This window comes from Dromiciops gliroides, chromosome 1 (genome assembly GCF_019393635.1).
Source record: "Dromiciops gliroides isolate mDroGli1 chromosome 1, mDroGli1.pri, whole genome shotgun sequence".
Classification (NCBI taxonomy): domain Eukaryota; kingdom Metazoa; phylum Chordata; class Mammalia; order Microbiotheria; family Microbiotheriidae; genus Dromiciops; species Dromiciops gliroides.
In genome coordinates this window covers 114,969,887-114,996,815 of record NC_057861.1, presented here as the reverse complement: position 1 = coordinate 114,996,815, position 26,929 = coordinate 114,969,887, and the positions used below count along the sequence as shown (strand labels likewise).

The following is a 26,929-nucleotide window of genomic DNA, read 5'->3' as shown; positions in this document are numbered from 1 at the left end:
ATCACTTGAGAATGCTCCTCTGTGAATGAGATAATTGTGATTATTTTTCAGTCCCTTGAAAAGTTATCTTAAAATTTACAGGTATAATCCCAACTCTCATTGAAGAAATAAATTTTGGTCATCACAGAAAAGATAATCATCTTATTTAATAATGACATAAGCACAGAGTTGCTAAATATGGAAAATGTAATTTTCTTTTTGTTACTGCATATATAAAATATGCAGTATTGCTAAAAATACCTAAAATGATAGGATACAATGCTACACAAGTGTCCCAAGAGTCCAAAATAAAAACGGGGTACAGAGCCCTAAAATAGATAAGCAGAATGCCTAAAAAAAAATCCAAGAGGAAAATCAACAAAATATCAACACATCAGATACAAAAATCACAATCAACAGCTAAAGTACATGTTGCTTGGCTTTTAAGAGACAGGTCTTCTAGAATTATAAAATTTAACACCATTCTGCATTGAGGAACGAGCATATTTGGTGAGCAGTGCACCGATTGTTTGTTTCTCTCCACACAGATCTCTGAGGAAAGAAAAAACAATTAGAATATTACTTTATAGGTAGCTGACTACAGAATATTCATTATTAATAGTTGGTTATAGGAAAAATTAAACAGTTCCCTTCCAGATCTTAAGAGTATATGATACTGTTTCCCCCTAGCAAATCCAACTTGATGGTAGTTCAATAACCTAGTGATAAATGTACCACTAATCACAAACTTCCCAAGAAGAATTTTTGTCTGGCAATGTAAGATGGTGATTTAATATCCAACAAATATTTAATGTTTGCCTACTCTGTACCAGATACTGATAAATGTCCTTAATCAAATAATGATTAATACAGAGTACCTTCCCCCAAGTAGTGTATAACCTAGAAAAGTAGATAAGGCATGTAAACAAATAATTAAATTCAAACAGAATGAGATAAGTGTATGAAAAAGGGATAAAGCACCATGAAAAGTTCAGAGAAATAAAGCACTTCTATCCTGGAAAAGAATCAGAGCAGAGATCATGAAGTGACTGGTATTTGAATTGAGCTCTAAAGGACAAGTAAGATTTCAACAGGTGGAGATAAAGGATCATGGCACAGGAAGGCTATATCCTAAATATAGGAAATGGCAAAAATAAATTTGAAAAAAAATAATAAAAATAAATTTGAAAAGGCATAAAAACAGGGAGCAAATAATTCAGCGTAAGTACACCTGATATATTTCAGGTGAAAAAAACACTGGTTATGACAAACCATTAGCTGCTATAGTTTTATTAAGCTGTCCAAAACCTAGTCACTTTAAACAATAAATGTGAACATCTCAAAACAGTTTTAATAAATGACTTACTGAATATATGGAGCAATATCTTCTTCTGTCCACTTCTCTCTCAAAGTGAATAAGCTATTGAATCTTTCCTGGTTTTCTTCAGGTAAATCATCTACCTTTAGCAAAAATATAGTTTCTGGCCGAGTATATTTATCCATGAGTGCCAAACCCTATAGATAATAAGGGAGGAGAAATGAAAGATTTGCTTTAATCTTAAACATAAAAAATGGTTTAATATTTCATTTTAACTCAATTATTTAGGATATTATTTGCTACTTATTATCAGAAATCTCATGGGGGCTTAAAACAGCACCAATAATAAATAGCAACTTTTGCTACTCTTCCTCTTCCACCTATACCCTTGTCACTAGCAATGTATATGTTCCTTACCCTCTTGTTGGGTAGCTATACTGTAGAAAAAGTTTTCCTAATGGGATTAGCCTCAACCACACAAAATTTGGATATGTATTTTATATGATCATCTCCTTCTGATTACAAAGAAACTCAGAGATAGACTACATTTGTACAACAATGGAGACAACAATATAAAAATGTCAAGTTTTTTTAACCTGAAAACTCCTAATAGGGAAAAGTTCACTTTCTCTTACTCTTATTACTTATTCTATCTAGAAATTCCGATTACTGTACTTAGTTTTGTATAGCAGCTATATGTATAACAGTTGGCTTGGCATAATGACATACAGTCCACCTAAGAGTCAAGACCACAAAGGTTCAGAATCACTAACACATACTGGTGTAACGATTGGAATAACGCCACCTGCTGGATACTTACTGTAGAAGAGTTCTGCCCATGAAGCGAAGGTCTTTGAGGGCAAGACCAGGCATCAGGAAGTGACGCGGACGAGTGGGAGGAGGAAGGAAGAGACTGGCGCTCAGTCTGGGGCTCTTTCCTTTGGACTCTGGTGGAGAGCGGAGCTAGAAATGTGCTCTCCCTTTAATAGATAGGAATCTAGGCCTTTCTCTCTCTCTTTACCAAATTCTTATTCTCCTTAATAAATGCTTAAAAGTCTAACTCTTGCTAAAGCTTATAATTTATTGGCGACCACTCATTAGATATTTTAGACAGTTTAGCTAGAATTTTAACCCTTAACAGATGGCTGACCACGAAGAGGAAAGCTAAACCTCAGTCTTCTTCTGATCTTCTGGTTGGGTAAGAAATTTCCCCTACCCTTTAAATTGCTAAGTACTGGTGTACTGGCTGTGTTTTCCCTTTAAATTTTTTCGAATGGACCTTTTAAACTCCCTAATTATCCTATTTTTGATTTTAGTCTGTTTAACCAGACAAATGGGAGATAAGATCATGTTAATGCTTTGTTTTTGTGGATTTTCTATTTTTCTTTTTATTTGTGTTAAAAGAGCCAGCAACTTACTCACACAAGGAAATATCTCTCCCTCTCCCAACCATGCTTTTTCAGAGAAACCTGAAGAGATTCCCGCAGCTTTTCCCAGTTCTAACAGTAATTGTTGCTTTAATTTTGCATGCCTGGAGGCAATGACCCACCCTCTAGAAGCTTTTAATCCCCTAGCACCTGGAGGCAAAGTGGGGGAAGAGGAATCCAGGCCTGAGTTCAAAATCAAGTCTGATTCAAATTGCTCTGGTCCCTCCCCTCCTCTCCAGACCCCACCCTCTACTCCTCCTATGGCCAAGCCCATAGCTTCCCCTGCCTGGAAAGTCCAGAGATCTGATGCGCATGCTCAACTTTTTCTACCTGCATTTGCAGCTTTAGGCTCAGCCCTTCCCCAGCCTGGCTGTGCTTCTGAGACAACCTTAGAAAACCCTTTAAATTCCAGATATGCTCGATTTGTTCATAATTTTGCTAACCTGCTTTTGTCTTTAATTAGTAATCTTATAAAGCATTTGTATGGTGAAAAGACTGACAGACAATATAGAGGGGTTAAAGAAGAAAAACTTAAGCTGAATAAGAATGACAATCAACATAGTTCAAGACTCCGCTTCTTTTGCCATGGGAGGGTATATATTTTACAGAAATATGGAAGTAAGCAGCAAGGTATTGATATGAGTACTGGGGATTTTAGATATCGGAATCAAAAGTGTTCTAACTTTACTCAGAGTATTAATGTTAGTTCAGAGGTTACATAGGATTTCTATGCCATTACATATACATTTTGAAATTAATGGTATGGGTTTATTTTCATAGAGATTTTCATGCTTTTGAGATTGTGTCTTATACTTAGTTTCTAAAACAAGGAGAATATTTGTAAAAGTTTTTTATAGTCATGTGATCAAGTTTATATTTCATAATACTCATTAATATTAAGTTCATGCTCATTTAGATTTCCTTAGTTTGAATTTCACTGTCTTTTATTGTTCCATGTGTATTTTCTTCTATACATTTATCTAATTTTAAAAAATTGCAAGATGGTTTTGATTTCATAATACAATGTTAATTCTAGGAGTATTGTGCTCCCATGTTCTGAGTTGTTTGTTTTTGTTATTTTTTCTCAACTGATTATTTGATCAAACTCTTCAAAGCATTTCCCTGGCAAATTGGTTGCCATGGCAAGTGTAAATTGATTCTAGAAGTATTATTTTTGATAAGCATATTCCAAAAAAAAAAAAAGAGGGGAACATTTGTAAAAGTTTTCTTTTTTTAAAAAAAGTTTTCTTTGAGATTCTGTTGTGCTTTAACTTGTATTTAAATATGTTCTGATTTTTCACAAAAGTAATTGTATACTAAGTACAAAAAAGGGGTATTATTTGAAATTGTTGCATAATTATATATTGTGTTCTGAGTCAAGATGTATTCACATTTTTTACAATCATTTATTATCCTCAATTTTTAAATCCATATGAGACTTGGATTATGGGAACTTATCATTTAAGACATTAATTGCCTTTATTCTGAGTTATCAGATGCCAGTTGGCCAAGATGCCATCCAATCACAAGAGGAATACATGCAAGAGCAGACACTGAACTGTCACATGAGGGGAGACATGCATGAAGTCAAGGTATGGCCGAGGGAACGGCTTTTGACAAATGTTGAGGTTGGATTCTCTTGGTTTACTATTTTATTTTATTTTTCCCCACAATATTGTACAGATGGCTGGAAGTATTGATCCCACCCATCTCACTTCTACACCTGACTTCTATGCTCCCTCCTATATGCCTGATGCCATGGACATCTCAATCCCATGCATCTGATTAAGTCTGACTCAGTTTCCTCCAATATGTTCGGTGGCATGGACATATATTCCATCCACCTATTTTAAACCTGGCATACTGCATGGGCAGTATATATTGCTTAAGTGTGGGAATGCTCATATCCCATCATTTCTCTGTTCTTTTATGGTAACCCCCATAATTATCTCAGGTGTCATGATAAATACAGTGTTGAATTTGGCCTTGACACCTGTTACCAATTATATTAGATTTTTTAATTTCTCATAATGGCATGAGGATAATTAGGCAGATGATGCAAAAAGTGATGAAACAAAGATAAAAAATTATTTTTAATAATTAATATCGCAGCAATTGTCTTCTCAATTACCCTCCATAAGGGGGGGACTATAGTAATATTATAATTTTAAAGAATGGTTCAATTTTTGTTTTATTATATGTTTCATGTGTAACAACTAAGATTCTGAATTCCCTTAGACATGTTTTTGAGAACTTTCATTGTTTGATTTGATTATTGACAAAGCTATTTTAAAGTTGTGTTAAGCTCAATTTTGTAGGAAATTTTCCTGGCTGATTACCAGCATCCACACATCAACCCCTGAAAAGACTTCCATTCCACGACTACACCTAGAGGACATCTGAGAAAAGACTTTCAGAGACTTTAAATGAACAGTTTTGATTTGTTGTTTTTGTTGTTTTTTTTCTCTTTCTGTTATAATATACACCATCTGTAACATGTATTCTCTGCAGAGGCCCTCCCTTTGCAAGACTAATGTCAAAGCGTCGGTTCATGAGGACAAAAAAAAATCGCTCCTCTGGACAAAACTTTCCTCTCTTCCTTTTCTATATTGTTGTTCACATATTATTAGTTAGCAATAGTTATCATATTGTTTTTACTGTTCCGTCAAGGAAACATTTTGTTTCTTGAGGAACAACAGGGGGGACTGTAACGATTGGAATAACGCCACCTGCTGGATACTTACTGTAGAAGAGTTCTGCCCATGAAGCGAAGGTCTTTGAGGGCAAGACCAGGCATCAGGAAGTGACGCGGACGAGTGGGAGGAGGAAGGAAGAGACTGGCGCTCGGTCTGGGGCTCTTTCCTGAGGACTCTGGTGGAGAGCGGAGCTAGAAATGTGCTCTCCCTTTAATAGATAGGAATCTAGGCCTTTCTCTCTCTTTACCAAATTCTTATTCTCCTTAATAAATGCTTAAAAGTCTAACTCTTGCTAAAGCTTATAGTTTATTGGCGACCACTCATTAGATATTTTAGACAGTTTAGCTAGAATTTTAGCCCTTAACACTGGCCATGTCACCCTGAGTAAATCATTTAATTCATTCCTCCTACATTCTGGAAGATCAATGACATCAGGAGGGTGATGTCTTGCCTTGCAAGTGAACTGAATTTAAGTAAAGAAAAGCTGTGCAAAGTTAACAGCCCCATTCTCTTTTACAGAGTCAACTAAGATGACTGGTGATGACCCCCCAGATGCAGTGGGAGACCCTGGGCTTTTTAAGCTAAGGTCTTTCCCAGGTCTCGGTTTGTCTAAAGCAACACCCATTCAGTAAAAATAGGTAAAAATTGAGGCAAAAGATAGCCTAGTTTGCCTTCAAAATGAATCAATTTGCTAGGGAAAGACCCTCAAACTTTCCAATAAGGAGAGTGAAAATTAAAGGGTCATACCAGTAGTTAGCCAGAGGACTTACACACAGGGCAGCTATTGGCAGGAACAAAGGATCTTAATAAGTAGGAAGAATAGCAACTACCCCCTTAAGGTTGTAACGAGGATCAAATGAATTAAGGGATGGAAAGGCTTTGCCTGAAACTTTAAAGCCGCCATATAACTGGAAGCTATTATTATTTTTATCATCAGGGAGAATTCAGTGGCTGTGGCATGCAGAGGCCATCCCTGAGCTCTTCTCATTTAGGAGGGAGTCGAGCTGGTGCACAGAAAGGTGACTTAGCTGGGGCTGCAAGACAAACACTCCATGCTCTCTCTCTCTCTACTCTCTAGGTTATAAGACCAAAGTGTCCTTTTATTATTTATTAAAAGGAAAGCTTCAATATATAAGCAACTAAGAAAAAGGATACAAAGAGGCAGAAGGAAACCATAACAAGGATCAAAAGGTTGAGGGTAGAAGAATGTGACACAGAAGGCAAAAGTAAGAAGAAAGGTCACTGATCTGGAGCTAAGCAAGGGAGATGAAGTTCTTCTTGAAGAAGAGGGGCAATTATTTCTCTGGCAAGAAATGAAGTGAATCTGTAGGTAATACGGGGAAAAGATGAGGCAACCAGATGGCAAAGTGGAAAGAGATCTGGGCTTTGTATAAGGAACACCAGAATTCAAGTCCCACCTCTGATAATTGTGTGACTGGACAAGTCACTTAACCTCTATCAATTTTCTCGTCTGTAAGAATAGAGTTGTTTCAGATAGCCTCTAAAGTCTCTTCCGGCTCTAAACCTATGACCCTGTAATTCACTCAAGGTCAGATGAAGTACCAGTAATAATGGTTGGGGACATCTTGATAAGGAGTACCGACACTAGTGTCAACCACTCATGAACAAGAGAGAATTCTGTTGTCTTCCTAGACTACCCAACAAGGACATGGCAGAGAACCTCCCAAGACCTGTCAGACCTGATAATCACCACCCACTGATGATGAGTCACACGGGAATGCCTCGACCAGAAGGAATCTAGAAAGCACTGAATGCTAAGGAGGATAATGTCTAGGGCAAGAAATTGAAGATTTTAGGGGCACAGGTGATACTTTCCTCACTGCTATCAATGGAAGGAAAAAGAGCCGGAAGAGAAAAGCCAACTTAATTAATAATAATATGGAATCTGGAAATCAGATTTGTCTTTCTTATTAATTTAGAGCTGGAACCCTGAGTGTCACCAAATCTAGCTCAGAAAACCAAGACCCAGACAGGTCTCAGTAAGTAATTTGCCCAAGGTCACACAGGTACTTAGTAGCAAATCTGGGATTTAAATCCAGGTCCTCTGACTCCAAATGCAGTGTTCTTTCCACTGATGCCTTTTGTTTCTGTACTATAGCTCAAAACAGGAATGGTACACTCTTGGACATGAATGAAGCACACTTAATAAGGACTCATAAAAATGTTTTTGCCTGGAGTCTGGCAAATAGAATTAAACGGGCTTTAAACTGAAAAGGAAGAAGGAGGAAGTATACTTGGGCAGATTTGTAACATCAGCACAACCACCCAGACAGCATCCATTAAAAAGTCAACAAAAAACCATGGCCTCAGTTGATCATACACAAATATATAAGGTATCATTAATAAGGGGGAAGAGAGTTCCTAATTCCAAGAGGCTTATTTGATATCATGTCACAGAAATCACTTAGACAGAAAGAAGACAGAGAGAGAGGAGCAGGGGGGGGAGAGGGGGAAGAAGGGAAAAAAGGATTAGTGAAACATGTTTTTAAATGCACAGAAGAGAACAGAAGGAAAGCCAGAAGAAAGACAGACAAGCAGGGCAGCTTTGAAAAATTACATGTTTAATTTATTATATACTTAAAAGGAAAAGCAAGCTGTACATAAGAGGGATTCATAGTTTCATGCAATATCATCTTTTTTCTGTTCTACTTTGCATGTGGAAATGTTCATGACAGTTGGTATTTGTTAAATTCAAAATTCTTAAGATTAAATTAAAAAATGAAATATATACAAAGTTATGAAAACCAAATTTCAAAATTACAAAATCAAATTACAAAAGTCGTCAGTTTGTGACATTACCTTCAGCTGATCCATTCTAGTTGTCATTCCTTCAGGAACACTTTGTTGCCACACTTCCTGAAATTCAGAGAGATTGAATCTCACTGCATTCTGTAATAGCATCTGTGCTGTTGCTCTGCATATTTTATCAGTATTTAATTCAAAATAAACTTCGCCTAAAGAAGAAAAACAGCTTACTTCAGATCTTATTCAAACTTGTTATGTTTTCTTTTTATTCAAAGTTCTCTCTCAAATCAAATTTAACTCCTTATCTCACTTTTCTTCTCTGCACTGATACCATACAGATTTTCCAAAGTCTTATCAAATATCAAAATTATTTTCTTAACTTGAAGGTACAATTGAGTTAATCTTTCTTACCTTCATCTATATATTTCTTTCCATAGCATTCAAGACAGTGTTCTATCATTTGCCTGAAAAAATGAGAAATTTAATTTGAAAAGGTATCCATCATAATCTTTTTCTTGTTTTGTTTTTTGGGTTTTTGTGGGGCAATGAGGGTTAAGTGACTTGCCCAGGGTCACACAACTAGTAAGTGTCAAGTGTCTGAGGCCGGATTTGAACTCAGGTACTCCTGAGTCCAGGGCCAGTGCTTTATCCACTGCACCACCTAGCTGCCCTGATAATAAGTTTTATAATAACAATTTTGAATTCTGAGTAGTAATTTTAAGCCCATGAAAATTTTTATGACTACCATAAGAAATTATATGTAACACTTCCTTATGTGATTATAACTACTATAAGAGAAATAAAATAGTATATATCATAGCAAAATTCCTGATCCCTTAAGAAGTTGTATGAATCAAAATTATATATAGAATTCAATTTCCCCAAATTTGAAAGTTTTCAAAATATCTTATGACTTGACTCGTTGCCAATACTTCTCAAACTTGAAAAAGTAGCTTTTCTTTTATGTTTCCATTTAGGAATAAATCTTGTAGACAATAAACATTTAAAATACTCACTCTGGTTCCAATGGTCCAAGTTCCTGAAGACAGACAGTTAAAGGAACTCTATTAAAAGGCCAAGATTCAGAATCCACAAGCTGGGTTATGTGATTTAGAAGTTTCATCTCATAATCAAATTCGAGACTCCTCCAATAACCTATCAGAAATACATTTTACATCAGAAAGACTACTCTCCCCTTGTCATTTTAAGAGCTGTACTCCATACATCAAAAAATTCATCATCTGGTAGCCACCCTGCTGGTGCTAAGTTCTTCTGTGGTTAGCTAGAATGGTCTTGGACAAGAGAGAAAGAAGGCTGTTTCCGGATCTATCAACAAAGCAGTTTCAATGCTATCCTGGTTCACTGCGGTCACCTCTAGCTCATAAGGAGTCAGTTGAAGAGAGGCTTAGTGGAGAGGCTGAAATCTACTTTGCTGGAAGAAGTATCCACATCAATGAAATATCCATCAAATGCTCACAACTGTGTTAGGTAAGGTTAGTCATTTTTTCTATTTGATAAATGAGTGAGTTCCAACAGTATAACTTACCTAAGGCCACACAACTAGTTCTTTACTGTCAGAACTAAGATTAGAACCCAGATATCCTGACTCCTAGTTACATGCACTTTAGCCTAGACCAGACGTAAGGAACATTTTTTCATTAGTTGACCAAAAGTTATTCCATCAGGATGTAGACAACTGTGGAGAATAGAAATGATATGTATCTTTTTTTGCATATTCCCCCTACCTATTTACAGAAGCAAACAAAAAAATACTTTCTTTCCCTTCCTTAAAGGTTCTGGCTCTTTCCAGGGCTTTTGCCATTGTTCAAACAGTTTTATTTTGTTTTAAAGAGCATACACATTAAATAATTTTGCTGATAGTTTAAATGTGAAAATGGAAAAACCTATTTCTCAAACAGTTTTAAGACTGAGATAATACTGTGACATTAATAAAAGTACTACCAATATTATTATCCTCATTTTACATATGAGCAAACTGAAGCTCAGAAAGGTTCAGTGATTTGTCCTGTCAACAGGCTATCACAACTTCAGGAAACTTACAAGAAAACTAGGTTTATTATAAGAGAAATGGGGGCAGCTAGGTGGTGCAGTGGATAGAGCACTGGCCCTGCATTCAAGAGGACCTGAGTTCAAATCCAGCCTCGGACACTTGACACTTACTAGCTGTGTGACCCTGGGCAAGTCACTTAACCCCAATTGCCTCGAAAAAAAGAGAGAGAGAGAGAGAGAGAGAGAGAGAAATGAACATGCATGTGGAACCCAAAGAGTTCGCAATCCATAATTCATGACAGTACAACAAAGGAAGAACACAAATCTCCACCTAAAGGGGCATGGCATGGAAGGGGGGAAAGGTGCAGGAAAGGTAGGAAAAGGACAAAAGTCCTCCCAAAGGGCAGGAGCAAGGGGGTGGCAAAAGCTGAATTGTATTCCCTTGGGAACTGCTAGACTATGAAGATAGGATGGTGTAGATACACGGGTCCCAGATACACAGACAGTTTCCCAGTCTAGGGCAGACTGACATCTGTCTAGACTCCCAAGGACACACAGAAAGTCCAGTTTGGAATACCAACAACAAATTATGTCAGGTGAGGGGGGACGCATTTCATCCTTGACACATTCAGGGTTTCTGGAAAATATGGCAACTAACAATGACAAGTTCAAGAGACCCTTTAACAGTCCTTAACAGTCCATGGTCAAGATCAGAAATGAGATTCAAACTCACCTATGTCCTAATTCAAAATCCCACACTTCTCTCACTACATTGCATCTGCCTCTCCATTAAATAATAATTCTTTAAAAATATAATTATTTCCCTCAGATTTGTCCCACACCAAAATCACACACTTTAACATTAAGAATCTAATAAATATCACCATTCCCAAAGACTCTTTAAAAATAAATAAAATATGGGGCAGCTAGGTGGTGCAGTGGATAAAGCACTGGCCTTTGATTCAGGAGGACCTGAGTTCAAGTCCAGCCTCAGACACTTGACACTTAACTAGCTGTGTGACCCTGGGCAAGTCACTTAACCCTGATTGCCCTGCAAAAAAAAAAAAAAATCAAATAAACGATCATAGCCTCATAACTTTGCAAATCATCTTGTTGTAGAACACCACTCTGGTACTATTTCCCTACCTTCTACTTACATTGGTAAGCCAGGTCCCCAGAAGGCAGCTGACTACTATTCTGCCAAGGGTTCCAAAGATAACCCTGAAGGGTCAGGATTTCTAGTACTGTCACTCAAGAGCCCCCACTGGTGTATGTATCAGCCACTAGTGATAAAAGAGTTTATGAACATATTATAGTAAGAATAATTGGTATAAAATATCCCCTCCCCCCCCAAAAAAACGTACAAAAACCTAAGGCATATTCTCCTACAAGTACATAGAAACCACAGGAACAAAACTCAAACTTATATTATGGTGGTAGTGAAGCACACTTAGAGAATATGTATGGCCAAAGGGTAAACTCACAACCACTGGTTATACTAAGTCATTTCTTCCTTGTCCTTATCAAGTTTCCCCTAGGTATAACTCTCTGATGGGCTGAGGATTAGTACCTTTCTAGGGTTCATAATTCTTCTCTCTAGAATGAGGGGTCTCACTAAAGTCCTCGGGTGTCTGTCTTTCCATATCCATCTGCAGGTGCTTCCTTTGTTGCTAGCTACTACTACTCCAGTGGCAAAGGCTACAGCCTCTGGTCACTCAGAAAACCTTTGCTGGCTCTGATGGATCTCCTGAACACATGATTGCTTTGGGGTGAGTTTTTCACTCTCTTTCCCCTCAAGTGGTTCTCTCTCCAGGGCTAGGCTGGAGCTCCTGCAACACTAGACTGGCATGTACCCGGAATCAAGAATTCCAAATTGGCTTGCTGTTTTATACACAGGACAGGAGGTCATTTGACCCTGTAAGCCAATCACAAGAATTACATATTTTCCTGTGTGGCAACATCTGTTTTCATCCAATGATCAAAGTACTTTGATCTTTTCAATTTGATTAAGGACTTATTTGATAACTGATTGAAATGGGGGTCTCAAACCCCTCCCTAACAAAATTTAACACTCTTATTTTACACATAAAGAAACCGAGGTCCATAAAGGTAACTTTCCCAAGGTCATACAAGTAATAAGTATCACCATGGCCAAAGTCAGGATTCAAATGAAAAGTCCTCTGACTCCAAGTCCAGCATTATTCCCACTATGCTGCAATGAGAGAAATAGACAAGAGATATGAAAGAATTTTTAAAAGTTAAAAACACAATACAGAAATAATTTTTTAAGGTCATATATTAAGAGCTAGAAGAAATTTTAGAAGCCAAAGTTCAATTCTCTCAATATACAAACAAAGAAACTAATTTCTAGAGAGGTCAAGGCCTTAGCCCAGAGTCACTTAGCTAATAAGTATCTAAGGAGGGATTTGAATCTGGGTCTCCTTGAATCCAAGTCTAGCCTTCTATCCACAATATCACACCTATTCAAGGGATTATTATAAGAAGCAGTACAAACCTATAACTACTGTTGGGAAAACACAAGTTACCTACCCTGTCATTTCTAAGAAAAATATACCTTCAACTGTGTGTCAGTAATTGTGCAGAACACTTTATAACTATGATCTCATTTGATCCTCATGAAAACTCAGGAAAGTGGGTGCTATTATTATCCCCATTTTACAGATGAAGAAAGTAAGGCAAATAGAGGTTAAGTGAATGGCCCAAGGTCATACAGCCTGCAAGATGGTGCCATAGTGTCAGGAAGACAGTTCAAATTTGACCTCACTAGCCATATGACCCTAGGCAAGTCATTGTACCTTCGCCTCAGTTCTTTCAACTGCAAAAAGGTGCTAATGATAGCACCAACTTCTCAGATTGGTTGTAAGGATCGACTGAGTTAATCATTGTAAAGTTTTCAACACAGTGCTTGGCTCACGGTAAATGCCATATATGAATGTTATTGTTGTTATCATTAAAATCATCACCATCATCATTATCATTATTATTCTGAGGTCTGATTTGAACTCGGGTTTTCCTGACTCCAGGCCCAACATTCGTATCCACTGCCTCCTGGTTGTCTCAGAACAAATTCGTAGGGAAAATAAAATACTATGAATCCTACCTTCTCTAAATGTCCATACATTCTTTCAGGCCCAAAATAAAAAATGATGCTCTGTGAGTATATTTTCACTGCATTATTAAAAACCAGACAGAATCCTAGAAGAAACACCCATGTTCAGCCTGACAGCACTATGCAGCCCCTCCAGCCCATCTCACTAATGATTTTAAGGAGGCTAGCTCTATCAGGGGTTAAGTTGTTTCTAATGAGCTTTGCGGTTGTATCAGTAGTTTTAATCAGCTCCTTAGAATTGGCCTTTGTGAAATTTTAAACTCTTTCAGATCTAAAGTCTAATTATCCAAGACAAGTCCTGCCCTCATAATCCACCTGTATAAATTAACAGCAACAGTTGACGTGGGGCAATGAAGGCAGGCAAAGAGTTGTACTCAAGTACAACTCAAGTTGTATTTCACAGATAATGAATGCTAAGCATGGAAAAAAAAAACGAACTAAAAAAGAATAGGAAAAATAAGGACAAACCATGAGAACAGAAATCAAAAAAGGCAGTATGGAAGAGGAAGAAGAGTAGACAGACAAACTGAAAATCAGACCAGCTGGGTTAAAATCCTGGCTCTGAGGAGTTAGCTAGGTGATGCAGTGGATAAAACACTGGCCCTGGATTCAGGAGGACCTGAATTCAAATCTGACCTCAGACACTTGACACTTACTAGCTGTGTGACCCTGGACAAGTCACTTAACACTCATTGCCCAGCCAAAACAACAAACAAAAAATCCTGGCTCTGCTCCATACTAGCTGAGTGACCTTGGGCAAGTCTATTCTGTTGGGAAAATGTTTATTAAGCATTTAAGATAGGGGCTAATCTCTGGGGACACAAATTTTTAAGTGACACTGTCCCCTACTCTCAAGCTTATATTCTTGTAATGGGAGAATTTTGATAACCTCCCTAGGTGTTTCCTTCTATGTAAAATAAGGAGACTGGATTTGATGATCTCCAGGGTTTCTTCTATTTCTATATACACGATTTTCAGTAGTAGTAGTAAGTAATAGTAGTTAGTAGTGGTGGTGGTATTGGTAGTAATTATATTTACATAGTGATGGAAGGTTTTCAAAGAGTTTTACATACCTTATCTCATTTGACTCTTAAAACAACCCTGGTCCTATTATTATGCCCATTTTATAAATGGGGAAACAGGCTAAGAGTAGTTGAGAGACTGGTCTAGGTTTTGAAAAGCTACTAAGTGTCTATGGCAGTATTTGAACTCAGGTATTCCTGATTCAAAGTCCAATACTCTATCTGTTACCCAGAGCTACTTTTTCTTTCAAACAAATCTGGATACAAACAGTGGCCCCAGCCATTTTTCTTACATAGACTATGTGGCACACTGGAAACTAAAATAACAAGGAATGGGTTTGAGACTCAGCATTGACATTTATTAATCTTGTGACCATGAACAAGGTATTTAACCTCTCTGAGTCTAAAATGAGGGTAACAATACCAGTACTACTTAGCTCAGAGATGTGAGGAAAGCTACAAAGCCTTGCCTAAGTGTGTGCTATTAAAGGCAGGTTTATCTCTTAATGATACATTATTTTTCAGGGAGAAGAAATACATTTCTCAAAGCAAGTGATTACATAATGCAAAAGAAGAAGTCTAACACAAATTAACTAGTTTTTTGGTACCTATTAATCAGTGGTAAAACAAACAAAAAAATACTTGCATTAATCAATCAAATGTATCTATAAAGTACTTACTATAGGGTAAGGGGCTGTACTAAAGTGCTGGGAATACAAAGACAAAAAAATACTGCCCTTGTCCTCAAGGAGCTTATATTTTAATGGGTGAGCCAGTATATACACATAACTATACTCAATACATACAAAAATGAATTGAACAGGGTGGGAGAGAGTGCCTCAAAAACTGGAAAGACTAGGAAAGGCTTCATGAAGAAGGTGAGACTTGAACCTGGGATTCCAAGAGGAGAGGATGAATGCTAGGAATGCTGGGTTATCAGTGCAAACAGGACAGCAAGATCAATGTGGGAGTTAATCTGTGATTTTATCCCTCTACTAATGCAGGCTGAAGTTCTGTTCTACTATGGTAATTGGTCTCTGAGACTATCTGTGGACAAAATTGTCATCTTGTTGCTATCAACCTGACTCCAAATCTCTCCAATTTAACTAGGTTGGCCTTTGGACCACAGAAAGTTCTTCACAGGGCTGACTGGGGGTGGAAGTGGGGAAGGTGGAATTAATCTGGGAACTCAGTATCACTACTAAAATCTATTCAAGTAAACAATAATAAACCCTGTAAGTAGTCATGGTCACAGAGTAGAGTCCGAGCTTTATCTACTTAATATTCTATGTCTTGGTCAATCAACAAGCACTTTTTAAAGTACCTACTAAGTGCCAGGCACAGTGGGTAGATGAAGACAAAAGAAACAATCCCGGCTCTCAACACTCCCTTTAAGCATTAGAATAAATGGTACAACCAAAACACAGACCTCCCCCCCACCCCTACCATTGGTACCTTGAATCTTAAAAATAGCATTTAAATTAGATGAAGAAGTGCAAAGACTCCACCTCCTATTTCCTAATGCTACTAATGATATAAAGAACAAATAACACTACCTCCGATTTCACAGGCATGTAGAACTTGTAAATGGGCCAGGATTTCTTCCTCACTTGCCTGAATCTGATCAAACAAGTCTGCCATTGTATACTGCAAAGCAAAAATGGGTAAGTGAGCCTCAGACATACAATCCAATGCTGCTTTCCAGAATTCCTTGTGCAACCTTCAGCATGGATACCAAAAATAGATTTACTTAATTGGACCAGTGACACACAGCCTTATGGTGCTTTATTGGTAATAAGTAAAGACTGCTTGCTATACAAAATCACAAGGAAATGTCTGCTAACCAAACACAATTCATGTATGATAGTAGAGCTTTTAATTTTGAATCGCATTTTTAAAGTGTTCCTCACAAAATGGTTTCATTCTAATTTAAATTTTATTCCACATTTTCTTAAAATCAATTTTGACACATTTATCAGATCATTCATTTACATAATGCCTTTCCCCAAGAGATACTTTTTAAAAACCTCATATTAATTTTCCTTCTATTAAACTATTTTATTTAGTAATATGTAAAAGTAAATTCATTTTCATTCATAAAATATCACCACTGAGAATCTCCAATCCTCTAATTATAAAAACATATCAACTGAACAAATTGACTTCAAAAGTCTTACTTTTGAAAGATTTGAATCCTTTTCTTTTTGAGCATCAGGCCCTTCATATGGATTTTCCATCAAAAGCTTCTTCAGTTTCTTTAATTTTGGCCTACATCTTCGTAATTCCCAATAATTGTTAGCAAAACCAAAGATCTACAATTTTAGAAAATATTATAAACATTTATACACTGCTATATGAAAATCATCAAATAACATCCAAACACAAAGAAAATACCTATCAATACATAAGCACAACAGAATCAAGAAAGAATATACCTAAACTATCCCTAATATTTGGGATGGAAAAGTTTATTTATTCCTTACAAGTGCTATGGATGACAGGGCATCTGTTAATGTGGAGAGTCTTCAGTTATGCTTGCTACCTGTATGTCCTTGGGTAGATCCTTTAGTTTCCTTGAGTTTCAGTTTCCTCATCTGTGAAATGAGGAGGTTGGACTAGATGGCTTCTAGTCCTTTTCAGATCCATCTACTATCTTATAGTCTTATAAAATAATATTCTGTATGCCCAAAGGGCAATAAAGCTGTGCATACCCTTTGACCCAGCAATCCCACTTTTAGGTCTTTTGCCCAAAGAAATCATGGAAGGGGGAAAGGGACCCACATGTACAAAAATATTTATAGCTGCTCTTTACGTGGTAGCAAGGAATTGGAAGTTGAGGGGGTGCCCATCAATTGGGGAATGGCTGGACAAGTTGTGGTATATGAATACAATGGAATACTATTGTGCTGTAAGAAATGATGAGCAGGAAGAGTTCAGAGAAACCTGGAGGGTCTTACGTGAGCTGATGATGAGTGAGATGAGCAGAACCAGAGGAACATTGTACACAGTATCATCAACATTGAGTGTTGACCTACTGTGATGGACTATATTCTTCTCACCAATGCAATGGTACAGAAGAGTTCCAGGGAACTCAGAAGAGGATCTCCAAATCCAAGAAAAAAAAAAGAAAGAAAGAACTGTGGAGTATAGATGCTGATTGAACCATATTATTTCTTTTGTTTTGGGTGCTGTTGTTTTTTTTTTCTATTTTGAGGTTTTGCATCACTGCTCTGATTCTTTCTCTTGTAACAGGATAAATGCAGAAATGGGATTAATGTTATTATGTGTATATATGTGCGTGTATATATCTATATCTATATGTATAGAGATATATAGATATAACCTATATCAGATTGCCTGCTGTCTAGGGGAGGGGGGAGGGAGGGGAGGGAGGGAGAAAAATCTGAAATTGTAAAGCATGTATAAGCAAAAGTTGAGAACTATCTTTACATGTAACGGAAAAAATAAAATATCTCATAAAAAAAATTTAAAAAATTAAAAAAACCATGAAAAAAATAAATAAATAAAATAATATTCTGTTGTTGTTTTTAAAAGGAAGAGGAGATAAAATCATATTTTGTTGTTAAAAGAGAAGAAGGCTCTAAAGTTTTTACTGAAGTAAAAACAAAAGGCAAGAATAAAACTGCATTTTAAACATTTAAATCAGATAAACAAATTACTTTAAAAACATGACTTTTCACCAATGCAATGGTACAGAAGAGTTCCAGGGAACTCATGATAGAAGAGGATCTCCAAATCCAAGAAAAAAAAAAGAAAGAAAGAACTGTGGAGTATAGATGCTGATTGAACCATATTATTTCTTTTGTTTTGGGTGCTGTTGTTTTTTTTTTTCTATTTTGAGGTTTTGCATCACTGCTCTGATTCTTTCTCTTGTAACAGGATTAATGCAGAAATAGGATTAATGTTATTATGTGTATATATATGTGTGTGTATGTATATATATATACATATATATATGTATATATATATGTGTATATATATATATATATATATATATATAACCTATATCAGATTACCTGCTGTCTAGGGGAGGGGGGAGGGAGGGGAGGGAGGGAGAAAAATCTGAAATTGTAAAGCATGTATAAACAAAAGTTGAGAACTATCTTTACATGTAACGGAAAAAATAAAATATCTCATAAAAAAAAAAAACATGACTTTTGCATAAAAGAAGGATATCTAGGTGACAACCTTATCTCATTAGGAATTGAATTATAAATACTATCAGGAAAAAAGACAGTTGAAATCAGTAGGTGCTATATCTTGAGAAGGAGGCTGGTGAAAAACCTAGAAAGACTTACATGAATAGATGCAAAATGAAGTGAGCAGAACCAGAAGAACATTGTACACAATAACAGCAACATTGTGCCATGATCAACTATGATTGACTTAGCTCTTCTCAGCCATACAATGATCCAAGACAATTCCAAGACTCATGATGGAAAATTCTGTCCTCAGACAGAGAAAGAACTGATGCAGTCTGAATGCAGTTTGAAGCATACTATTTTCACTTTTTTTTTCCACGGTTTTTTCCTTTTGTTCTGTTTCTTCTTTCACACCATGACTATAATATGGAAATACGTTTTATATGATTGCACATATAAAACCTATATATTGCTTGCCATATTAAGGATGGCTAGTGGGTGAAAGGGAAAAAATTAAGAATTCAAAATTTTATACAAAATGAATGTTAAAATTTGGGGTTTTTTTACTTGCAATTAGGGAAAAAATACTATTAAAAAAAGGAAGAAGGCTAATGGTTTAGTCTATACAAAGGAGGGTGATCAGAAGTGTGGGGATTCAAGAAACCATGAGGAATAAGTGAAGGAATAAGGGAGGTGAGAAAAGATGACCCTAGTGAAAAATGGCAGCTTTCCTCTTTGTCCTAGTGGCCGAAAAACACTCTGTGAGTCTTCCACCTTTCTCTGGTGGCTGCTTGGGAGTCCCACTGAAGATAGGACAGAGCTTGATGCCTTTGGAAGACAGAGCAGATGAAAGACTTGAGCTATAGAAGGAGCTTAAAATTGTAAGGGAGATTTAAAGGACACAGGAATTATGGAGAAAGCCAGAAGCTGAATATGAGAGAGAAAAATTGGGGAAATAAAAGAAGAAACGCTACAGGAGATCAAATGACTTAACATATGTAAAGTGCATTGGAACCTTAACTACATGAATGCTGGCTATTAGCTTTTAAGAAAACTATAGGGGAGGCAGCTAGGTGGCGCAGTGGATAAAGCACCGGCCCTGGATTCAGGAGGACCTGAGTTCAAAACTGACCTCAAACACTTGACACTAGCTATATGACCCCGGGCAAGTGAATTAACCCTCACTGCCCTACAAAAAAAAAAAAAGAAAAGAAAAAAGAAAACTATAGAGCAAAGAGAAAGCTCATAAGATAGGGGGGCTGGAAGAGAAGGGAAGGAAAGAAGCATTTATTAAGTGCCTACTATGTACCAGGTACTATGCTAAGTGCTTGACCAATATTATCTCATTTGGTCCTCATTATAACCCTATGAGGTAGGCACTATTATTATTCCCAAATTTACAGTTAAGGAAACCGAGACAGGCAGAAGTGACTTAGGGTCATGTAGCTAGTAATTATCTGAGACTAGATTTGAACTCAAATCTTCTTGACTTTAGTTCTCTGTCCACTGGGTCACTCTGCTGCCCCAAGACAGGGTGATATGTTGGTCTGTTCTAGCTCTGCATCTATACTCCTATGAGCTAAGGAGATCCAAGGAGTTCACACGTACCATTCTCACTAAGTTTCTTTAAGCCAAATTGATGACAATCTTTATATACATTTTACAAAAAAACATATCCCAAGCAAGTCATATTTCTACCATAATACACTGGATCCCTGAAAAGCAAAGTGAATGACCTGAAAGAACCCACACCTAAGAAGTCCCTTTATTCTAGTAATTTCATATGAATTACCGAAACCTCCCCATTGTCTTCTCTTCTTTCCAGTCCACTAAAATGTCTAAGGGAGTCAGTTCCCAATTTGCTGGCTTGTCTGGAATAACTAATGACTCCTGCTGGCTACTAGAGATCTTTCTCACTCCAAATTACATTGAGTTTATTTCTCTGAGGCTGGATCTCCCCAATAGAACGTTCTGTGTGGACAATGTAGACAGGCTGGAGACTTCTGCTTAATGGTGGCATTGGGTCTTTTGCTCCAAAGTAATTAAGGACTAGCCACACTTGACTATAAAATTTAACCATCTAACTTGAGTTTAAAGCAAGGAAGCACTGCCTTCTTTAAAAAGTAGCCATTTTTATATTTCTCCAACCCTCAAAAGCTTTTCCAAAATGCAGTGGCTACAATGTAAAAGAGTCTCCCTTCAAAATATTTCCATAGAGAAATTAACTAAAATCAGAGCTGTTTTTCTGAATGAGTCACTTGAAAGCTGGCCTTCTGCTTTAGAGAAAAAAAAAAGTCACTTTGTCTTCCTTTCCCTAATTTGAACTTCTTTAAAAAAGTAGAGATCCTTTCAAACAAGGAAATTTCAAATAAAATTAAGATCTTACTAACATGATAGAATTTACAGCTGGAAAGGAGTGCAGATCAATCAATCAATATTTATTAAGTGCTTACAAGGCAGCCTAGTGGTCCAATAGATAGAGTGCCATACTTGGAGCTCATATCCAGCCTCAGATACTTCCTAGCTGTGTGACCCTGGGTGAGTCACTTAACCTCTAATTTGCCTCAGTTTCCTCATCTGTAAAATAGGGATAATAATAGCACCTATCTCCCAGGGTAATTGTAAAGATCAAAAGAGATAATTGTAAAGTGCTCAGCATGCCACCACGCCATCAACACCACCACCTGACTCCTCTTCCTCCTCCTGCTACATGTCAGGCACTACACTAAACAATACAAAAAAGGAGTTATAAAAAGAGGCAAAAGACAGCCCCTGCTCTCATGGAACTTACAATCTAATGGGGGAGACAACACGCAAACAAATATATAAGATAAATAGGAAATAATCAACAGAAGGAAGTCAGTAGAATTAAGAAGGTTTGGGAAAGGCTTCCAACAAAAGATGAGATTTTAGGGGCAGCTAGATGGCGCAGTGGATAAGCACAGGCCCTGGATTCAGGAGTACCTGAGTTCAAATCCGGCCTCAGACACTTACTAGCTGTGTGACCCTGGGCAAGTCACCTAACCCCAATTGCCTCCCCCCCCCCAAAAAAAGATGAGATTTTAGCTGGACTTGAAGCCAGAGAAATCAGTGTGCAGAGTTAAGGAGGGGGAGCCTTACAGTCAAGGCAGACAGCCAGGGAAAATGACTGGAGCCATGACATGGAGTATTTTGTTCATGAAACAGGGCAGTGTTGATATACTGAAGAGTGTAAGAAAACTGGAAAGACAGGAGAGGGTTAGGTTATGAAAGGCTTTGAATGCCAAACAGAGCATTTTATATTTGCTCTTAGAGGTGTCAGGGAGCCACTAGAATTTATTGAGTAGTGAAGTGACAGGGGTGGTCCTAAGCTTTAGGACAATCACTTTAGTGGCTGTGATGGAGGATAGACTGGATTGGAGAGAGACCTGAGACAGGCAGACCCACCAGCAGCTTTGCAATCATCCAGGTGTGAGGTGATAGGGACCTGCACTAGAAAGATAGCAGGGTCAGAAGAGAGAAGGGGGCGTATTCGAGAGATGTTGCAAGGATAAAATCAACATGTGCTGACAACAGCTTGGATTGGGGGAGGGAGGGTGGTGAGAGATAGTGAGGAATCCTGGCTGACTCCTAGAGCCTGAGAGATTGGTAGGGTGGTGTTACCCTCTACAGTAACAGGAAAGGTAGGAGAGGGGAAGGGTTTAGGGGGAAAAGTTAATGAGTTCTGTTTTGGCCACATTGAGTTTAATATATCTACTGGACATCTAGTTTGAGATGTCCGAAAGGCAGCTGGAGATTCAAGTCGGCAGAGAGGTTGGGTAGACAACATCAAGTTCAATCATCTCATTTTACATGTAAGAAGACTGAGGCCTAGAAAGGTTAAATGACTCATCCAAAATCACATAGGTAACAAACAGAAGAAACAGAACTCAATCCCTGTTCCTCTGACTCTAATCCAGTGTCTTTTTTTTCACTGTTGTGTTGCCTCCAAGATCACATGAGTTTAGAAGAAGTGTAGTAGGGGCAGCTAGGTGGCATAGTGGATAGAGCACTGACCCTGGAGCCAGGAGTACCTGAGTTCAAATCCAGCCTCAGACACTTAACACTTACTAGCTGTGTGACCCTAGGCAAGTCACTTAACCCCAATTGCCTCACCAAAACAAAACAAACAAAAAAAGAAGTGCAGTATAATATAAAGAACCCTGGGCTTGGAGTTAGAAGAGATCTGGGTTTAAATTCCACTCCTGACACTTCCTAATCATGTGACTATGAGCATGTCACTTAAATTCTCTGAGCCTGTTTCCTCATCCATAAAAATGGGAACAGCAATACCTGTATCACCTACCTCATAGGGTTACTGTAAAGATCAAACGAGATGGGTATAAAGCACTTTCTTTGAGAGAAGAGATTGTCATTTATTACATTTGTCTAGCACAGTACCTTCACAGGTGGTAGGCGTTTAATAAAATCTTGTTAATTGATTACCAGCACTTTACAAATGCCAGCTACCATTATTACATTACAAACATAATATCTAAAACTGAATAAAAGTCAAATGTTAGATTAGCTCATTGATCAGTTCTGACCATTCTAGAAATCAAAAAGGGCAGAAAACAGTTGTACCTCAGTGTGAATTATGTCAGAAGGCATTTCCTCAGTTCTTATTTGATCTGGAGTTTTACAGCCAGGTATAAAAAGCAACATATTTGAAGTATCTGCTATTTTCAGATCATAGGTTTTCTCTTTACTGCAAATCACTGCCTGTTCATCTTTGTCACCACGGATCACAAGACTAGAAAAAGACAGGGAGAAAAACACATATGAGATAGCAAAAAATTTCTATGAAAGAAATTTCCATTTATGTATAAATATAAGCATGCACATGTTCATTTATTCATACACTCTCCATCTGCAACTCTGTTTGGTTTCAACTCCACAGAACAAGATGATGATAAACTGATCACTTTTAATCTCATTTTATTCAGTCATTTTCAGTACTGTCCAACTCCTTGTGACCCCATTTGGGATTTTCTTGGCAAAGATAATGGAGTGGTTTGCCATTTTCTTCTCTAGCTCATTTGACAGATGAGGAAACTGAGGCAAACAGGGTTAAGTGACAAGCCCAGGATCACACAGCTAGTAACTATCTGAGGCCAGATTTGAACAGGAAGTTGAGATTTCCTGATTCCAGGCCTAGCACTCTATCTACCTACCTACTCTTTAATTTCATTACCATGCTGCTAACTCAGCCATGTACTTAAGACAGGTTCCCAGCATCCCACACCCTCCTGTTCTCCTCAGATTAGAGGGTTGGAGAGTCCTCCCAAAGCCTTCCTTTATAAAAGGCAGAAATTGAACACTCTACCCTCCATCTGCAGCTCCGCTGGTTTCAACTCCCCAGAACAAGATAATCCTTTGCCAACTACCTCCAGTGGCTGCATCCACTTTCCAGCTTTCTTTTATGCCTACATAATATTCAAGTGGAAAAAAAATAAGGCCTAAGAGCTTGTCAAATATAGAACTTCACCTCCAGAACTTCTATTATAAGTTAAGTATCCCAGATGCAATAATTTATTTTACAGAGGGACCCAAAACTGATTGATCCAATTCAACTATTTATTTAATACAGGGACTAGTAGATATTTTAGAATGGAAGAAACACTGCAAGTTGTGGAACACAATGGTGCCTGCATAGATATACAGGTGGAGGCTATATATATATATATATATATATGTGAGGCAATTGGGGTTAAGTGTCACACGGCTAGTAAGTGTTAAGTGTCTGAGGTCGGATTTGAACTCAGGTCCTCCGGAGTCCAAGGCCAGTGCTCTATCCACTGCGCCACCTAGCTGCCCCAGGACATATATTTTCACAAGACTGAGTTATTATAAAAATGTAAAGAAAAAAGTCAGAAAGTTGTTTGTGTTTTAATTTGGGAGAAGAGGAGAGGGTTGAGACCCCCCTGGTCTCATTCCGCTGAGATCACAACTGAACTATAACCTAGTACAAAGCTTCTTAAACTGTGGGTCAAGAACCCTTATGAATGTGGGGGTCGAGAAAAATTTGGCAACAGTAAAAGGTTATATATATATATATATATATATATATATATATATATATATATTTTATATACATATATAGCCAGGGTCTCATTAAAATTTCGCGAGTGAAAAGGGGTTGCAAGTGGAAAAAGTTTAAGAAGCCCTGACCTAGTAAATAGTATTATGGAGTTGCCTGAGACTGAGAGAAGTGGTCAAGAGATTTGGTAGCAGCTATTATGAATTGGAGGCTCAATTTGAACCTAGGTTTTCTACACCATCATCCTATTTACTATTCCACACTGCCATTATACTATTATTATTAAGAATGTAATATTAGGATGTTAACTCCTTAGGAAATTTCATTAAAATGTAAGATCCTTGAAGGCAGGGACAGTGTCACTTTGGGTTTTTTATCCCCCAGCCTGGCTCAAAATCAGCTAAAATCAATACATGTTGATTGATTATTATTATGAAAGTTTATTTATCATGCCTGGTTCATGGTAGACACTACAAAACAGATGTTGATCATTAAAAAATTTATTCCATCATAAAAATAGCTTACTGTATATAACATTTTTTCAGTTACAAATCACTTTATATATACAGTATCTCACATTATCCCAATTCCACAGATGAAAAGAGGTTGCCCAGCTAGTAAGTGACAATTAGGAATAGAAACACAGGTCTTCTGACACTTTCTACTATACATTCACCTAGATCAGGGCTGCTTCAACTTTTTTCCATTTGAGACCTCTTTTTGCCTGAGAAATGTTTATAGGACCCTGGGTATATAAGTATATAAAAAAATGGGCATACATAACCTTTTACTGTTGCCAAATTTTTCACAAGCCCCTCATTCAGTAACACCACCCATACTTTAAGAAGCTTTGACCTAGATCAACTACTATACTCTTTTGATGGGCTTCTTTAAGTTAAAAAGCCATACACAATAGTCAAATACAGGAAGAAAAGCAGCAATGGAACAGAAAATAGAAAGGAGAATTAGTAGTTCTCTGGGGTAGGACACTAAAGGGGGTACCAGGAGTAAAAATGAGGGAGTTAAAATGAATAGATGGCCTCTAAAGTCCCTTATAACTCTAAATTTTTGATCTTTTGATCTTCTGGAAAATAACAAGGATCTTGGAGTTTGCCCAGCTGTATGAGTATGAGTAAGTGTATCTGAAGCTCCATTTGCCCACTTATTAACCTAAGTCAAATCACAATCTCTCCAGGTCTAAATTTTACCTGAGGCTTCACTGCCACACAAGATCAAGAGGCTAAAATGATAAAATAGGTTCCCAAATGCTCAAAGTGCTAGATTCTCATAGCAGCCAAAACCTGGAAACTAAGGAGGTGTGTCATGGAATATCATTGTGCCAGAAGAAAGGAGAAGATTGACAGTTTCAGAGCAGAACTCTATGAACTGATGCGGAACAAGGGATGCTGAACTAGGAGAACAAATTATACTTAAAACAACGTTGTAGAGAAAAACAACTTTGAAGGACTTTAACTCTGATCAGGGCAACCTTTAACCACAAAGGGGTGGAGGGAAGGGGGAAGAGGAAGACGTCCCAGGTCTCCACCCAGAGAGTGGGCGAGTCCTACCTGTGCCCCGCCTCCAGCTGCTGGCAAAGGGTGGGCTCGAGCTCCACCAGGCAGAAGTCCCCTGCCGTGGCCCCGCTGGCCCCGGGGCTGAAGCTCAGGCAGTGCACGGTGGGGAGCAGCTCCGAAGGGTTCAGCTTAGCGATCTGCAGCGTCGCGTCCACCTCCTCGCGGGTGCGCATCCCTGCCAGACGGAAGGACGAGGATACTAAGCGCGCTCCAGAGGAAAAGGCGTTTGCAAAAAAGCAAACTAGGACCAAAACCGGTGCGAGCCGCGGCCAAAGCAGGAAGGGATTCTTTCAAAAGCGCGCCAAAGTAGCGCAGGCTCTGCCTGGACGCACTTCCGGGGCGGAGAGAGAGGTTTGCCCAGCTGTATCCTGGCAAAATTAGGACTCCTCCTCCTACTCCGCCGAGCCAGAAGTACCTGGAATTAGTCCGCAGTCCTTCCCTCTGTCAATTTCAGCCGGGAATAAAGGGAAAAGGCAAGGTCGCCTCTCTGAACCTCAGTTTCCTAATTTGTAAAAGAGAGGGTTGGACTTGGAGGAGCCCTTAACCTCGCCCAAGGTCACACAGCTAATAAGTATCAAGTGTCTGAGGTCGAATTTTAACTCAGGTACTCCTGAATCCAGGACATTCGTAAATAAATAAAGATAGATCGGAAGCTCCTGCTGCAGCTGGGGATCCAAGTACGAAGAATGAAACAATATTCCTCATCATTATGGTTATTTTATGAATTATAGACATGAAAATTATAATCGGTTTTTCGATAAATATGTCATATGTTTTACTATACAC

The 26,929-nt window shown here is 37.9% G+C and overlaps 1 protein-coding gene across 1 annotated transcript; it reads right to left on the bottom strand.

The window, feature by feature from the left end:
- On the bottom strand, positions 1–26,558 carry DSCC1 (DNA replication and sister chromatid cohesion 1). Its single transcript, XM_043978972.1, has 9 exons — positions 26,138–26,558; positions 23,114–23,282; positions 16,526–16,660; positions 15,905–15,995; positions 9,203–9,341; positions 8,598–8,650; positions 8,241–8,395; positions 1,346–1,494; positions 1–531 (listed from the first exon to the last, which is right to left on the bottom strand). Exons 1-9 carry the CDS (start codon positions 26,314–26,316, stop codon positions 423–425), a joined length of 1,179 nt encoding a protein of 392 aa, XP_043834907.1. The 5' UTR covers positions 26,317–26,558; the 3' UTR covers positions 1–422.
- Positions 26,559–26,929: the final 371 nt, after the last annotated feature.